Source organism: Stigmatopora nigra, chromosome 6, assembly GCF_051989575.1.
Source record: "Stigmatopora nigra isolate UIUO_SnigA chromosome 6, RoL_Snig_1.1, whole genome shotgun sequence".
Lineage (NCBI taxonomy): Eukaryota > Metazoa > Chordata > Actinopteri > Syngnathiformes > Syngnathidae > Stigmatopora > Stigmatopora nigra.
In genome coordinates this window covers 3283691-3301851 of record NC_135513.1, presented here as the reverse complement: position 1 = coordinate 3301851, position 18161 = coordinate 3283691, and the positions used below count along the sequence as shown (strand labels likewise).

Sequence of the window (18161 nt, the reverse complement as noted above, 5' to 3'; positions counted from 1 at the left end):
GGAAATTTGTAACAACTGTGTGAGAGTGAAAATTTGCTTTCCTTATGTATTTGTTTCCACTATGCAGTGTGTTGTCAGAACCATCGTATCGCTGTATCTAATATTTTTCTAATAAATGGTTAATCTGATTCTCTGTATTTACATTAATCAGTGCCACTTGTGAGTTTGTCACTCTGGACAGTTATCTATCCTATTGTAAGTGCACTTTAATATAACCTTATGCTCAAACGTGTATTGTTTTGTGAAGAAAAACTGGTTAACAAAGAATTTCACTAACTTATCATATTATTGTTATTACTGCATGACTCCTATATCAGGAAGGTTGTTTTCCAAAGTCACTCTCCTTCAACTTTAAGAAAATAGAGGCAGCCATTTGTTTAACAAGATGTCTTGGTGACCAAAAGTCTGTTCAAATCTGCACCGTTAGCAAAGGAGAAATAAAAAAAGGAAGTCACGTGTTTGTGTTTCACACTGAGTGGGAAGTTTTCTGTTGAAAAGTGTATAGAATTAGCCCTGACTAAAAATATTGGTAGTACTATTCACTGCTTGTCTTTGCAAACTATCTGGCTTTGTAATCAGGCAAAGGCTTTGTCTGTTGACAAATTATGAGGCTTTGTCATTGCATGTTGTTATTAAAACTACAGTATTACCCTGTGATACGAAATTAATGTGCTCCGAGCTTGTAAGGCGATTTACTCCTATTTGAAATAAAAAAAATGTTTGCTTTGCTTTTAAATCCATGTGAATTCCGCTAACATTTTCAAATATTATCAACTCCGTCACGCTATCTCCCGCTAACTGTTTATCTTTGATAATCGTGGGCGGTGCTGGAGCCTATCCCTGAATTGGTGGCTAGCCGATTGCAAGGCACAAGGAGATGGACAACCATGCACACTCATACCCATACCTAGGGCCAATTTAGAGCAGGGGTCTCAAACCTGCTCCGCAAAGGGCCACACTGGGTCCTGGTCTTTGTTTCAACTGATCCAGTGTCGACAGTTTAACCAATAATGGGTCTTCTAAAATAACTGGCGCCTGGCATCAATCAACTGATTACACTTGCAAAAGGTTTTCCGATTGTTCGGTTTGAATGAAAACCTGCACCCCTGCGGCACTTTGAAAACCGGTTTGAGACCGCAGATTTAGAGTGTCCAATCAGCCTACCTTGCATGTCTTTGGAATGTGGGAGGAAACCCACGCAGGCCCGGGGCAAACATGCAAACTCCACAGAGATGGATGTGACCTGGATTTGAACCGAGGACCCCATCTGTGTATTTTTTTGTGGAGGGGTGGGGATATGATGGCTTCAGTTCTACTCCCGTCCAATAGTTACAGCATCCAGCCGCTGTGCTTTGCAAGCTGCTGAAATAACTGCACAAAAGAAGAGAGCTTGGATGCTGTTTTGTATTTGGTCTCCCTGGAATGCTCACGACAATGTTTTGACCTCCAATTTATCAGAAAAATACCTCTTGTTTATTGAGTTGTTAAACATCTTTTAAGATGTTTTTGTTCATATTGGAATCCCACATGTTTCATTTAACCACGACTAAAGCTGATTTTCACTAAAGCCGTTCTACACTAAAAACTGAGCAATGTTATTATGAAGATCATTTGTTTAGCAAACATAAAGCAGAAGTACTCCAGTGTGCACTGAATAAAATATGGATTTTGGAATTGTCGCAGTGCCATGCTTAAAATCACCACAAAAGAGCAGCAAGCTAACATATTTCTGGTCCGGCATACTCATCAATAATATTTGCAAATGCTCAAAGCTTGAGTTTAGACACGTAGAGAAGGTAAATAGATTCAATCACTCGTCTATTAGGATTCGACGGCCGTTTCTGGCCATCATAATGTCCACTCTCTACAATGCAAGGTTTGGACAAAAGTAGCGTGATAACGTAAATGTTATTGTTCTGCGGCCTTTGCGACTGTATTGTCTGACTTGTAACTATGTGTAACTATGCCTATCCTATATCTGCATTCTCACGCTCTTGCTTCGGTCCCAATGAAATTTCCTGAATTACGGGATGAATAAAGTTATCTAATCCAATAAAACACCCACCCATCCATATCTATTTATCTATCTATGCCTGGTCCCCAAACATTTTTTTCCCTGTCGTGATGGAAAGACATGATGGTGCTGGAAGCGCTTGTAAGATAATATTGTAAGATAAAATGTCAAAGTCGCTTGGCAATTGTTTGTTCATATTGTATCAGGTTTTGTAAGTATAGAAACATCATTGTCATAAGAAACTTGCTCCAAGTTTGGTCGTTTTCATGGAGACTTGCCACCGATTAATCAGCCTTCGCCCAAAGTTGGCCCGTTGTCATGGATACCAGTCACTGATTAATCCGACTTTGCCCAGAGTTTGGTCGTTGTCATAGAAACCATACTATGCCTTGTTTTGCCTATATAAAGACGAACCCACTGTTCATTTGAGCGAGAGTTGCCGGAACATCGCACTGAGCAGCACTCCACTGTTAGAACTCCCACTCTTTGCAGTTTGGTAATAAACCTTTTTTCCTATTGAATTTATCTCACTCTTTCTTAACCTGCTCCTAAAGTGTATTCCAGATCTATCAGCGCTGACCCAAGATGCCTTTCCACGTCATTTACAAACGTCATTTTAGGAAGATTTTCTGCCAGCGAGTTTCCAGGTGCACACACACATCCGTCCGTACCTCACGCTTTACAAAGATTAGAGAATAGATCAAGTGTGATTCATGGAGGGGTGGATGTTTTATAACTCCCTTCACGACAGAAAAAAAGTATTCCTCGGAGCACCTAGAAACTCGTTCCTTTCTGAATTCTTCTGAAAATGACATTTGTAAATGACATGGAAAGGCATGCTACGTTACAACCAATCAGCCATGCGGTCGGTGTAGGGCACATCATGAAAAATAACGATTCATACAAAAACTGAAGCTTTCACTTAGAGAAGATGAAGAAATTCAATCACTCGTCTATTATGATCCGACAGCTAGCTCTAGTGCCCCCAGCAACCCTCATGAAGATAAGTGCAATGGAAAATGAATGAATGAATGTTACAGGCAATTCTACGGGTTTCTGTGGCAACCGCCGAGGGAATAAGACGAAAGTTAAAATTGCCCTCCTTCGGTTCAATGTAATAATAACAGATGGAAGTATAACATATTGTGTGAATAATTTCACACATCAGTCACACTGAAGTATAAATCGTAACCCTGGCCATACAAGAAAATAACTGCGACTCATAGTGCGGAAAATATTGTATAAATTTGGACAATAAGAAAGAGTGGATGCTAAAAAGATGTTAAACGCAAGTAGTATTTAGTAGACTATTCAGATTTTGTTAGCATGTTTGTGTAATTGTCACTGTTATGCTGTGAGTTGCCATCTGTCCCAATCGGAGGGAAAGTAAACTGGTCAAAAAGTTTTTTCCATGTCGGTGTTGAAATATCCTGAGCAGATGATGACATCAAAAGGACATGTGACTCTTCAGTCAATGGTTCCCTACTTGAAATGTTATGAAGAAACGATCACTTAGAAGGAGCATGATGGGAAAATGTAGGGACTGTTTGTTCGGGGGAGTAATGACCAAAGCAGATGAGGAGGTCAGCATGTCTACACCACCACCGGTGAGGAAAACTCATGTGCTCTTTTGAGACAAAAAATCCCAAACCATTGTTGCTCAATAAAACTAACCACGGAAAACACAAACTGATTTTTTTTCAAGTCTTCTTTCCAACTGATTTAATGTGTGTTTGTTTGTGTACGAGGACTTTTATGAAAGAAAATCTGTCTCTTATTTATCTTTTGGACAACAATTTTATTGAAATGCAAAGAAGAACAGAAACATTTATGACCTATATTAGAAGTATGAATGCAACTGTTAACAATTGCAACAATTAACCTGTAATTGATAATGTTATACACACCTATGCATTGCAGTTTTAATATCCATTGTTATTGTCACACATCTAGGCGGAAGAACTATTTCCTGCTTCCTTTGAATACGTCAGCATCAGGTATGTCAGCTGCACAAATAGCCTGAATGAGTGCACCTGATGCTACCTGGGTGTTATGTCCTTCATCATCATCTTCCTCTGTTTATCCAAGGTTGGATCGCACTCTCACCACCCACTTCACCCGGCTCTTCTGGAATGATCCCAAGGCGTTTCCGGGCCAGCCGGAAGACACAGTCTCCGCAGCGTGTCCTGGGTTGGCCCGCCTGCGGTTGGGACATGCCCAGAAGACATCACCAGGAGGCATCCTTATCAGATGCCCGGGCCAACTCATCTTTTTTCTTTCGAAACGGAGGAAGAGCGGCTCTACTCCGAATGCCTTCTCAATGTACACATATCACATGTAGACTGGTTAGACGAACTCCCATGATCCCACCCACCATTGCCGAGAACCCTGTTGAGGATATAGAGCTGATCCACAATGGGGGTCCTGGGTCAGTCCACATATGTGAAGTTTACATGTTCTCCCTGGGCCTGCGTGTGTTTTCTCTGTGTACTCCGGTTTCCTCCCACATTCCAAAGACATACTTGGTAGGCTGATTGGACACTCTTAATTGCCCCTAGGTATGATTGTGAGCATGGGTAGGTATTTTTCTCCTTGTACCCTGCGATTGGCTGGCCACCAATTCAGGGTGTACCCTGCCCCTGGCTCAAAGTCAGCTGGGATAGGCTCCAGCACTCCCTGCGACCCTAGTGTGGATAAAGCGGTTCAGAAAATGAGATGAGTATTACTCATTAATATTCAATATATATTTTATTTGGTGGACAATTGGTTGGTGTGTGGGCCTTATGGGGTCAAGGGTAGCAGTACGGACAATGAAATTCATTCATTCATTTTCCATACCGCCCATCCTCGAAAGAGTTTCAGGGGTTGCTGGAGCCTAACCCAGCTGTCTTCAAGCAAAAGGGAGACTACACCCTTGACTGGTCGCCATTTAATCGTAGGGCACAGAGAGACAAACGACCATTTCCACTCCAATCATACCGCGGCCAGTAGGAATTGGGCCCACGCCTGGCCGGATCAAAGTCAGGCGAGTGAACCCCTACACCATGGAAAATGAATGAATTCATAAATACTAAACTCTACACAGGTGGAAAAGTGGTTAGCTCGTTGGGCTCACAGCTGTGAGGTAAAGGGTTTGATCCCAGGTTGATCCACATTGTCTGGAGCTTTCATATTCATGTTCCCCAGGCTTGCTTGGGTTTTTTTTCTGGATACTCCTGTTTCCACCCACATCCATAAAACATGCATGATAGGCTGGTTGAACACTAAATATCCCCCAGATACGAGTGTGCAAGTGAATGGTTGTCTGTCTCCTTGGGCCCTGCGATTGGCTGGCCTCCGATTCAGGGAGTCCCCGCCCTTTGCCTGTATGTAGGAAGCTGGGATGGGCTTTAAGACCCCTGTGACCCTTGTAATAATAGGTTCAGAAAAAGGGATGAATGAATGGGCGTATGGCTGGCGAACAGGCGTATGGCCGGTAAATGGGCGGACGGACGAACGAACAAACTCACAATTCTTACATTGATTTTGTTGCGTACCTACTTGAATCCTTAATGATTTAAATCAAGACACAAAACTCGCTCCCCCTCTCTTGGTATCTTCTCGATCCCGCCTAGCATCATATATTCTGATTCACATTCAGATTTGAATTTAGAAAGGTATTTACCACTGAAATAATGGAGATGCACTGTTTGAGCGTACTAGGGGCATCTAGTGTTAAGACTGAGAACTGCAATAGAATACAGGATGCATTCAAATGTTTGTAGGATACATTCATGATACCATTTTCACAATTTGCTGCGCGATAATAAAAACTGAGATAGGTAATTCGGATATTAGCAACAAACCCTATTTAAAATGACAATAAAAAACGTATCGTCTTTGTTACTTTGAATCCTTTTATGTGCCTTGCAAAGTGTAATTGTTGCCTTTGTAGCATTTAATTTACAAAACATATACAATAACGACGTTACTACTCCTCCTCATACTTAAATACTTGCTATAAGATGCCATAGCATCACAATTGATTACATTATTTTGCTCCCTTTTCCGTTTGAAACGGTTTTGATGCAGTAATATTTAATACCCTATTTCGATTTTTTTTGTCAACGAATATATATTTGTGAATACTATTTTTTTATGGACAGCATACGTATTTCACAAAGTTAATCAATTTGTTGTTCGTGAACTCTGCACGTCATTATTGGCATGCATTTATAAAGCAACGTTTGTAAAGCTGCGCTCGGTTAAAAACAACATTTTACATTATTAGCACCGCACAGTGTTTCAAATATGGAGTTAAACTTTTGGCCGCTCGTTCCGCAAGGTTTCCACGACGGGTAGTGATGATTTAAGTTCCGGTTTAGCCCTGGAGGCTTTGCGATTCTTAAATCACGTCAAAAGGCAACATTGTTGTGACGCGTCATGGCCAGGTGGGGGCGCCGTGCGCTCATCGCGCGCTCTTGTGAGATCGGAGACCCAACCGAGCTAAGCGCCCCAAAGTGCTGGTCACCAGGAGCGGGTCCCAATTGAGATATAAAAAAACAGCGAGGATGGAGAACAGCACCGGGAGAGAATCGACGCAAAATGGGCGAAGATTTTTCACAAGGAAGTTACTGGTGATCACAGACATTCTGTGCCTAATCCTAGGTGAATATCAAATCCATATTTTCAATTTTTTTTAACGTTTTCTCAGTCTTTTGCTATTGATGATGGCAGTGAATGAGTTAACTGTGATTTATTTTGATTAAATTTGTATTGGATTGGATTCTATAACTTTATTCATCCCGTATTCGGGAAATTACATTGTGACAGTTGCAAGAGGGTGATTAGACAGAACAGCAAAGCAAAAGCACAAAGTACAAAGCAAATCAAAGTAAATAGAATCATCAAAACATGAAGACATAAAAGAGGCAAAAGCACAAAACGAGCTAGAGTGGACGGATGGCTCCTAAAATAAAAATAAAAATACATCAATAGTTTAATGGATTATTTGCCAGCACAGCGCCTAACGGCCTCATTCATTCATTTATCCTATGAAAGTGATGGGGTGAAAGTATAAAAAAAGTACAAAGGATGCTACATGAACAATATAAGGTCTAAATGTATGCACAACAGACGCTAGGACAAAGACAAAGGCATGAGCCTACCCCATCTGATTTCGGGCCAGAGGCAGGCGGCACTCTTAATTGGTGGCCCGACAATCGCAGGGCATAAGGAGACAAACAACCCTTCACGCTCACATCCATATCTAAGGGAAATTCAGTGTCCAATCAGCCTACCATGCATGTCTTTGGAATGTGGGAGGAAACCTGAGTACACACAGAGAAAATGTAATGATCGTAATGATTGTAATGATCGTAATGATCATAATGATCATAATGATCATAATGATCGTAATGATTGTCATAATTGTAATAACCATAATCACAATAGAAATCATAATCATAACCATGCTCGTGATCATCATAATAATAATAAATAATTTCTATTATATGTGGGACTTTTGTTTTTAAACGTCGTTGGTGTCATTTGTGCACAGACCCCACCCCGTCACAATTTTGTCGTAAATTGTCGCCCTCCACATTAGTCGGTCCGCAAGAAAATAGAAAGAGAGAAAAGGTTTGGGCACCACTGTTATAGAGGACAATGTGTTCACCATTTTGCTTGTGTAATTGCTTCCTTCAAAGTGTGTGTGTGTGCAGCAGTTGTGAGGCAGCAGAGGGCATAATGTGGTGGAGTGGCAGTGGCTTGGCGAAGGCTGTGTCAGGCTGCTTCTGGCTCTGGTTTGTTTCAGTATTCACCCTTTTGTTTTCTAGGCAAGAGTTAAATCCAAGTCACAAACAACCAGCTTGTTGTTACAGATTATAGTAATGTATAGTGACATCTAGTGGGTCATCACTTCAACACATTCTCAGTTCTACCCATAACGTTACATGCTGTTGTTTGTATTTATTCAATTAAAGACATGATTTGAAACATAGTGTCAGAAGTGGCTGGTTAAAACCAAAGCAATTGCAAACAATGTGATTCCGGCGCCAGAGGGCATGCATGCAGATGTCCGGGGATTCGGCAAAGAACTCGGACGTTTTTTGGGCTGAATTTGAGGACTTTGTGTTAGTCACATGGCTATACGAGAAACCTAAGGAGGTGCAAGCTGCCGCCCCGAGACAGCTAATGGGTAACGAGTGCTGCCACGTATATATGCATAACGTGGTATTGACGGAGGATCAAAGGAAAGACCCAACTGGCATCTTAAATGCGTTGGGGGAGTATTTTAAATCTGCAAGAAATGTGACTTATGAGAGATATATCTTCGGTTGCTGTCAACAAGAGATTGATGACCCATTAAACATTTTTTTAACAAGGCTAAGGAAAACAGCTACATCGTGCAAATATCGTGGGTTAAAGGATGAGATGATTTGTGACAGGCTCCTGTTCGAGTTTGCAAGTGAGGACACACGAAGGTGCTTGCTGCGTGAGTGAGAGCTCAAGTTGCCAGCGGCAGTCGAAATATGTCAGCTTGCTGTGTTGACTGAGAAACCCATGAAAATCACGCATCGGGTTTGTGACCTATCTCGCCAAATTCATTCCAAAGCTCTATGAGGTGTGTGAACCATTCCTCAGACTCTTGGATAAAGATACATAATGGCACTGGCTGGCCAAACATGTCTCCAACACACCTGTTCTCCGATACAATGATGTCATAAAACGTGTCACCATTCAGAGTGATGCCAGCATGAGTGGGCTTGGATGCTGCTTTCTGCAAGGCAGATAGCCAGTGGCTTTCGCATCGAGAGCCCTAACAATGTGAACAAAATTATGCTCAAATCGAGAACGAGTGTCTGAGCATAGCTTTTGCGTGCCAAAGATGCCACCAGGACTTATATGGCAGGGAAATGGTCAAAGCCGAAACGGACCACAAACCGCTGATCACCATATTCAAGAAGCCCCTTCTGAGTGCGCCAAAACATCTCCAAGGAATGTTAATGCAACTGCAGTGCTACAACGTGGATGTGGTGTATAAGCCTGGGCCTGAAATGTATGTTAGTGACACGCTGAGCGGCGCTGTGCTGCCACGCATAGCAACAGACACTCAACTTGTGCGCCACACTGTGTTCTCAGCCCAGGAAGAGTATGCGCAGCTGGACCAAGCCCAGCACCTGAATGTCACTACCTTCCAATTCCAGCAGATAGCGCAACATACAGAAACGGATGAGATACTCCAGGAGGTGAAGAAGATAATCCTGCACGGGTGGCCTGACTTCAAGGAGGACACACAACCGGCGGTGCGAGAACTTTGGCCATTCCGAGATTAATTGAACGTGCAGAATAGAGTGGTATACAAAGGTCAGTGCATGATTATCCCAAAGGCCCTCAAGGTAGAGATGATCACCAGGATACACTCGAGCCATATTGGTGGCGAGGCCTGTTATAGACGGGCCAGAGATATCCTCTTCTGGCCAAGCATGAGAGCTGAAATCAAAGATTTCGTAGCCAACTGTTCCACATGCAATGAGTATGCAAATTCAAATTCTTCAAGATAACCTAAAATCATCAGCCCAAAGATTGAGCCTTGGGTGCAGTTGGGTGTTCCAACAGGACAATGACCCCAAACACACATCAAAAGTGGTAATGGAATGGCTAAATCAGGCTGGAATTAAGGTTTTCGAATGGCCTTCCCCAAAGTCCTGACTTACCCCATTGAGAACATGTGGACAATGCTGAAGAAACAAGTCCCTTGTCAGAAAGCCATCCAATTTAACTGAATTGCACCAATTCTGAAAAGAGGAGTGGTCAAAGATTTAACCAGAAGCTTGCCAGAAGCTTGTGGATGGCTACCAAAAGTGTCTAATTGAAGTGAAAAATGGCCAAAGTTACCAAATATTAGCACTGCTGTGTGTATATTTTTGACCCAGCAGATTTAATCATTTTTTTCTGTTCACCCATAATAAAGTCATAAAAGAATCAAACTTCCCGAATGTTTTTTTGTGACAAAGTAGTATCTGTTCCTGTTACGGTCGCGCCATGTCGCGTTGGTGCGACCGGGGGAATTGTTACCCATACGCGGTGACGCTGGAGAGATTGAGACCGTTCCGTTCTCATTGTAGGCTTGGTTTAATAACTCAACAAAACTTACAAAACAACAGGGGCTTGAATCAACCAAAATAAACTTAAACGAAACATGTAGTGATAGTGATATACCATGACGTGCCGTAGGCTACGTCTCGCCGTGGCGAGGTGGAAGTGACGTCAGCATGATACGAAGTCGATCCGACGACAACTAATACTAACCGTAGCCCTTAAATAACTCAGGAAACGTAATCAAGTAATTGAACACAGCTGAAATGAAAATGACGTCAAGTCAGGAGGGGCAAACGAGCCGCTCCTGACAGTTCCAATCACTATCAGAGAAATATCAGATTTGTAGAAATAACTGGAAACGCAAGAGAGCCATGACAACATGTTCTTTACAAGTGCATGTAACTTTTGACCACAACTGAATGTAGTGAACGTGTAAAGAATTTCAAATTCAAAAAACACTGTTGTCAAATTTATATAGATTTTTCCTCAATAGTGGAGATAATGTTGTTGATGTAGTTGTTTGGTATATAATGGTGAATTATTATTTTATAACTTTACCCTTGCAGTAATTTGTTTGTCTGGGCAAAAATGTCTTGACTTAAAGAACATGTGAAAACATGTGACTTTACACAGAAGCTTTACTCCCACATATTGGAAAGGCAGTGATAAGTGCCATTACACTTCCCAGCACTTCTTGGTTGGTGGGGTCTTTTCTCTGGAGTGACTCTCAGTGAAACGGTTAAATTACCAGTGAAAGAGTGTTAGGGAAATGGTGAAATGGTCATTGAATATTGGCCCAGTATTAATCATCAACATACATACCTCTCTCCCCTTTAGTTTCCATCCCATTCTTTGTAAGTGAGCTAAAGTTGGTCAAACCCTACAGAAGAGGTATTGTTTGTGGAGACTCCAGCATCACCTACCCATACCAGCCATTGGAGACGATATCAGACTCAGTGCTCATTGTTGGCGGCATCCTGATCACAGGCCTCTCAGTGAGTATTTCACAAAACTCCTTACTTGTGGAGGCTAACAAAGTGGCAATGACCCCATGCTTAACCGCAGATCACTTTAGGAGAATGGTACCGGGTACGCTATCTCGGCATCAGGTCTCAGGCTTTCATCAAGAACAAGTATGTGTCATGTCTCTACAAGGAGTGGGGCTCCTTCTTGTTTGGCTGCTGTGTCAGCCAATCGCTGACCGGAGTGGCCAAGCTGAGCGTCGGCCGCCTGCGACCACACTTTTTGTCTGTGTGTCGCGTCACCTACACATCACTCAACTGCACACAAGGAACTTATTTGGCAACTGTCAATTGCCCCAACTCTAATCCCAGCAAAATTGATGAGGCCAGGTGTGTATTATGTGTCTATTGACTGCCAAATTGTACTAACTGTAGCTATTCTAATCCATCTTTCCTCTCAATTTAGGAAATCATTCTTCTCTGGTCATGCTTCCTTTGCGATGTACACAATGCTGTATTTAGTTGTGAGTACATAATCACTACTTCATATCTGTATTGCTTTACATCCTACCATTTTGCATTTACCTCTGCTTTGTGAAAAAGAAATGAGACAGCTATCACCAGTCCAGTGAGCAGCGTGAACACTAAGAAATGAGAAAATAAAGGCTGCATGTTTTAGGGGGCTGAAAAAAATGAGAAACACAGAGGTGGCTTTGTTTTGTTATGGGAGATGTAAAACCTTGGCTTCTTGACCCACTGCTCATCCCTATTATCTGCATGTGTTTGTATGAGATGTGTTGCATTTTATCTGCCAAACATGCATTCAACCAAAAGCTTAGTGTAATGTTTAAATTTAAATCTTGTCCAATGTTATTCAGAAGCACTCACATCTGACTGGTGATAATTGACTTCCATATCAAAGAGTATATCTCCCACTTCAAGCATGTTATAGTGTCAAAATTTCAATGTCATGAGAACTCCATGATCTTGAAATTAGAATGTGTGAATGATCATGTCTCTTGGGTATTTGTCTGCACTTGATTCGGTAATGCATGCCAGGCTTGTCAGAAGTCATTGTGGAAGAATCAGCATTCCTGGTAAGTGTGCAAGTCAGGCGTGTTTGGAAAAACAGACTTCAACTGATTGCCAGAAGAAAGTGAACATTTCTAGGGAAAATCTGTAGGTACTCAACTGTATGAATGACAGCACACTTTTGATCTTCATTATAGTTTTACCTTGAAGCACGGTTGACATGGAGTGAAGCCCGGATTCTGAGACCTGTACTGCAGTTCTTCTTGTTTCTGCTGGCTGTCTACACAGGTCTGACTCGTGTTTCTGACAATAGACACCACCCATCTGATGTCCTCTTTGGCCACCTACTTGGGGCCCTCACTGCATACTGGGTGGTAAGTGTGTATAGGCTTTTCTTTGGTATATGCACATCTATTAATTCAAATCTGTTTTGTCAGGCCTTCTACATCTCTTCTATGTTCAAGAGACCTATCTTGAACCAGTCTCATGTTGAGCCTCAGGAAAACCACTTGGTACGCACCACAACAGCTGCTAGATTTCACCTCCACCTCCCCTCCCAGTTTGGTACAGAATCTACCAGCCTAGAGACTGCGTGAATCTAAAGAATGTGAAACTGTTTCCTTGCTAAGCCCTACAACATATGCCTGTATTTTGCACAAGATGGTGCCAGTATGGTGTGGAGTGTGACATAATGAATGTAACTGAATTAGTACACAGCTGGAATGAAGACTTTTGCCTTCTATAAGCAGTTTGAAAATCACTGTTACAATATTTCGGTGCATGTTCGGAATGCCAGTGGTTAGGCAAACAACAGTGCGCAGTTTTTGGAACGGTGGACCTGCCTGAGTGCGCCACACGTTGTGTGAGCTTTAGACTTATTCAGAGATTTAGAGACCTCTTCCATTCTCGCATGAGCTTTGCTTTTCATTAAAATTATGAACACAGTGTTTATTTCAAGATTTGTCATAACAGTCCATTTTTCTTGGAGTTGAAGTATTACTGGCGTGCTGACATTTTCTTTCAAAGTGGTGTTAATGCTGGGGAAAGAGGGAAAAAAAGTGACAGTAATGCCTCGATTATCGCGGTTAATGTAGACCAGACATGGCCGCAATAAACGAAAAACTGCAAAGTAGGGTCACCCCTAAAAACAACAACGTTTTTTTACTTCAGTGCTGAGTCCTAGTAGCAAGCGGACGACAGAGGAGAGAGAGGCTTCCGCTTTCGAAATTCATTGTGGATTTTCAGCTTTTTATGAATTTAAAAAGATTGCCCAGGTCTGCTTTAGATGGACGGGGTCAGTGATATATGAATTTTTTAAATGTGAAAAAAGTATATACTTTTTTTCATTTCCATTGAAATTGCACACAAAGAATTGTTTTTTACAAGAAGGTATGCTACCTAGATGCATAACAGCTTGAAAATTCACAAATTATTCTTTTTTTTGGCTTGTCATTCAGATTACTCTTTTTTTTTTTTTATAACTCGCAAATAGGCTTGAACACTGCTGATTCCTTTGCACCAATTAGCAGGTATCTTTATATCCCTTATGGATGATAAATATAAAAAAATACGTTTTTAAAATTGAAAGTATAATAGTGCCAGTCCCACAAACATCTGTATAAAGGTATAAAAAGTTGAATTGGCCGACCATGTCTACTAAAGGTAGGGTATTTTAACTACTTTTTAAGCCTCTTGTACTCTTCTATTTTGAAAGACAGGACAAGAATGATTAATTTCACATTTACTTGAACTTCAATAGCAATACAAGACAATTAGAACACTTGAGAGATATATTTACACAAAAAAATCTGAGGTTTCACATGATTTGCTCAGGACACAGTTCTGTTGGTACGACAACTCAGCTGCTAAATGTTCCAGTGCCAGTAGTTCATGGCACCTGGAGGACAAGTTTTGGTCTGGATGTGATGGAACAAGTTGAAAATCCGAAGGAGGGCATGCTTGTATGACCCACCTTCATAGACATTGCTAAAATGCTCCACTGTGGTACTGTAATCATAAATCAGTCATAAAAGATTTGTATATATTTACACACATTCACTCACACACATACATACACACATACACCTCTTGCATCCACGCATGCTCGTCAAGCTAGACACCCTTGCACTCATTCACTTGTACTTGACCTCTTTCTTTTTACAGAATGCATGGGCCTGAAAAGCCACTAGGAAGTCATGCATGTGTTATTTGATTTTTCTTTTTTTGGCAACAAGTGCTTTGATCCATCACAACACTCTTCTGCTATAAGAAGAGGCAACGCCTAGGCCTGTCACAATAAGTTTTTTTTTTCCAGGTGGGTGAGGGTGGGCTGGGGGGCGAAATCTTCCTCTGAAAACTATCACGATTAATAGTGTTGATTTTTTCTCTCCCTGCTAGCATACAATGACAATAGAGAAATCACCACAGAAACACTTGATGGTAGGCCTAGGTGATCTGGCCACGAAATATAAATATTTTTTTTATCTTTATTCTTTTCATGATTGTTTTAAATACTGTTTTTTATGTTGTTATTTCTATTAACTGGCATCAACCCTTTTATTTTACAATTAAACTAGCGATTCAAAAATTTGAATGTACTACAGGGTTCCACAATGTTTGCGGATTTCACAATTGTATTTATATTTATAGAACATGTAAAGTGAGTGGTCTGCCAGAAATTTCTCCCCTTGCCTTTTTTTCAGAAGTATGGTAAAAGACCAAGTTTAAGGTGAAAATCAAAGATTTATACCAGATGAGAATGAATTACAAGTCTTGCATTCATTTTCAACATTACTTATCCTAGTCAGGGTCGTTGGGTACTGGCACCTATCCCAGCAGACTTCGGGCAAAAGGCGGACTACGACATAGACTTGTTGCCAACCAGGCATAGGCCACACATAAAGACAGCAGAATCACATTGCCAAACTTGCCCGCATCAAAGTCAAACGGTGGAACCACTAAACCAACACGTTGCTTTCATAACAGGCCAACGTTCTGAAATCAACACAAATGCTATGCCATCAAGAATTTGGAAAGTATATCAAATTATGCACTTTGAATGATGCCATGCATGTTGAACGTAATATTTATCAGCATTACAATTAAATAAAATCGTACATCTTTTTTCATTTATTTTTTAACCATGAAACCACACTTTATGGTCACCTTGCTTAACAGTTTACCACACCTAGTGTGTAATAAACCTTTTGAAATGTTACTCTTTTTGAAGGACTGCTCAAAATCTGCCAAATTAGTTAGTTTGCATGTGGCTGATGATATATGACATGGATGATCATCTAAATGACATGAGATCTCCCAGTCCTACTTAAAAAAGAGAGAGATTTACCAATTCAATGAGCCATTTACAGTAAATATTAAAAAATATGAATTGGCATACAATACTGGCATGTACCCTGTTGTCACTTTGACCAGATAAGACCAAAAACATGCATACAATTTGCTTGCATGTGCATGAGAGCCTACCAAAGAGTTTTCTTAGAGAAGGAAGAAGAGTTGATGAAAGGTAAAAAATTGGCCATTGGCCATTTCATATATCGGGCAATTAGTCGACCTAGTAATTATCGTGACAGGCTTAGAGACACTCAGCTAGTGATCTGACAGAACTTCTGATAATGGGCCAATATGAAATAAAGCACTGATGAGGTGGGAAGACACGATAGGGGTGGAAGGAAGGAGAGCATAGGAAAAGTGGGGATGCATGAGTTACACTTCTAGAAAAGTAACAAAACATGAGAAGGGGCAGAAGGCCTCTCGTGGTGATCAGGAGATAGAAGCAGGGAGAAGCCTGTTTTTTGTATTGTTTACTTCAGTGGCCAATTAAGATACATCGCGGCCAACATCAATGGTACTGTTTCACCAACAGTGCCAGTTGTGCTTTTCTCAGCCTCCCTGGTTCCTATCCCCCGATCACCACCGCCCTAGTCACAGGCTTGTCACTCTCTGCATCTGCCCATCTTCGCCTTCCGAAGAGGGCTCGCACATGTAGATTGCCTCTCCATTAGTGGCCGTCGGGGGTGGCTGATAAAAGGTCTGCAGGTGATTGGGCTGTGGGCCAAGGGGGGGTCTCCCAAGGCTATAGGGCAACTCCACGGTGGGCTGGGGCGGACTGCCAGGGCTAAGCTCTTCTGGACCTTCGGGGCTGCTGTCAGGGTAGGAGAGGATTGGAGGGGAATTCCGGCTGTAGAAGCGAGGAGGGGAGCTGCTACGGCTGTATACTTGTGGTGACTGGCGAGGGTAAAGGTTACTGGGAGGAGAATTTGTGTCTCGGGGAGCAAAGATGTTATTTGGGGGTGGGCTTCGTGAGAAGAGACCCATTGGTGGGGAACGATGCTCTCCAGGGTAAAGTGGCGACTGGTTGGAATCCTGGGCATAGAGAGGTGAGGTATTGGGGTCAAGGTCAAGATCAGGGGTCAGAGGCAGAGTAAATCCATCGGAGTCTTCTCGCTCGCCGTGATATCTTAGAGACCCTCTTTCCTTTCCTCTTTTCCTCCCTTCCTGGACACCACCGTTGGTCTCAAACAAGAAAGATTCCCCTCTGTCTACATCAACTCCCCCACGCCACACATCCAGTGCTCGGTCTTTCTGTTTTTCATTCTCTTGTTCAATTCCTCCTCTCCAACCGTCTCTGTCCTTGTCTCTCTCCATCCCAGCTCTCCAGCCGTCAATCCCAAAATCGTTTCTCTGAGTAATGAAGGTTTCTTCCCGTTCCATTTCTGCTGTGCCTCGCCAGGCATCAATCCTTCCATCTCTCTTCTCCAGGAGATGAGGTTCCTCCAGTCTTCTTTCTGTCACACCTCTGCACTCAGCCATGTCTCCATTTCTTTTTTGAGAGCTAAAAGACTCCTCTCTCAGTCTGTTACATCCCCTCCACTCATCCATGACTCCATCTCTTTTTAGCAGATAGGTCTCATCCTTCTCCATGTCCTGTCCTCCTCGCCAAGCGTCCCTACTGCCATTCCTCTGTTTCAACAGAAGAGGCTCCTCTAGAGCTTTGTACAAAGGCTCCGATTCCTGTGGAGGCGGTGGCGGAGGGGGTGGCAAGGGTCTGTCACGGTAACGATCACGTTCCTTGTCTTTGTCTGTTCCCGCGGATGATTCGCCTACGGTGCGGTGGCGCGACAGTGTACCTGGGGTGCGGCTTAAGGTGGTGTATGGCCTAGCCTGGACATCAGGGGGACGTGCTTGTTGCCTCTCCGGGATCCCGCAATGACCCAAAGTACCTTGCGGTTGCAGCCTTTCCGCATCTTTAAACAACTCACGGCACTCAGCTTCTACCAGAGTCCGCGCATTTGACCAACCATCTTGAGAGCGTGGTGTTGTGCAATGATCTTGCTCATGTGATGTGGAATGTGTGTCAGCACTTTGTAGGTGGTGCCTCAAATGCGGCCAGCCCTCTTGTGCGTTGTGTCTAGTGGTGGGCTGTATGGTTGCAGCCCAACCCTCCTGGGGTTTGTGCCTAGTCAATGTGGCGGTGTGAGTAAGGGCAGGTCTGTCCAGATGATGAGGCCTTGCTAGGCTTCCGTAGCGCTCGGGAGGAATGGGCATGTCGCCTGAAGGCCTTAAGTTGCTCTGCACGAGTTCAGAGATGATCATTTTCTCCAGGGCAGCCGCGTCAGACAGGTTACGACACATTCCGGCACTGGTGCCAAGATCTGCGGCTCCGTGGGGGGTCAGCAGGCCTGGGGAAATGTCATCATCTCCCATCCCGATGCTACCCTCTTTAAGAAGGTCAGTGCCGCCGACCACTCCAGCTCGAGATCCAGGCATGGCCCTGAGGCCATGTAGGGTGAAGGTATTGGGAGTATATCCTCCGTTGAGACACACGCTGTCCAAGCCGCAAGACTCTTGACTCTGCGACACACCAGCCTCTACAAGAAGAAGCAGGAAATATGAGATCTTTAGAAATATAAATAGATACTACATCAAGTTCATGTTGTGAAAGGAGTTGCATGAGTAAATGTACAGTATGAGCAAAGGAGCAGAGTTTCAGTTTTTCAAGAAAAATTTAATGCAGTTGTTTAGAGCAAAGCACTTCATGTCAATATGGACTA

General features: G+C 42.6%; 2 protein-coding genes across 7 annotated transcripts in view; one reads left to right on the top strand and one right to left on the bottom strand.

The window, feature by feature from the left end:
* Nucleotides 1-5989: 5989 nt before the first annotated feature.
* LOC144198732 (phospholipid phosphatase 3-like) lies at nucleotides 5990-13035 on the top strand. Of its 2 annotated transcripts, none has more exons than XM_077719905.1 (6): nucleotides 5990-6661; nucleotides 10934-11091; nucleotides 11252-11448; nucleotides 11525-11582; nucleotides 12288-12464; nucleotides 12528-13035. In XM_077719905.1, the coding sequence occupies exons 1-6, from the start codon at nucleotides 6565-6567 to the stop codon at nucleotides 12684-12686; spliced, it is 846 nt and encodes a 281-aa protein (XP_077576031.1). In that variant the 5' UTR covers nucleotides 5990-6564; the 3' UTR covers nucleotides 12687-13035. The 2 variants fall into 2 exon arrangements, with proteins under 2 accessions (XP_077576031.1, XP_077576030.1); XM_077719904.1 differs by having other exon boundaries at nucleotides 5996-6661; nucleotides 11162-11448.
* Nucleotides 13036-13816: 781 nt separating this feature from the next.
* The window catches only part of adgrl1b (adhesion G protein-coupled receptor L1b), a 60004-nt gene continuing 55659 nt past the window's right edge, over nucleotides 13817-18161 (bottom strand). For all 5 annotated transcript variants that reach the window (XM_077719899.1, XM_077719901.1, XM_077719900.1 and 2 more), the window contains one exon: nucleotides 13817-17978. In XM_077719899.1, the coding sequence (XP_077576025.1) occupies nucleotides 16033-17978 (1946 nt within the window). In that variant the 3' untranslated portion in view covers nucleotides 13817-16032. The remainder of the gene's footprint in view (nucleotides 17979-18161) is intronic.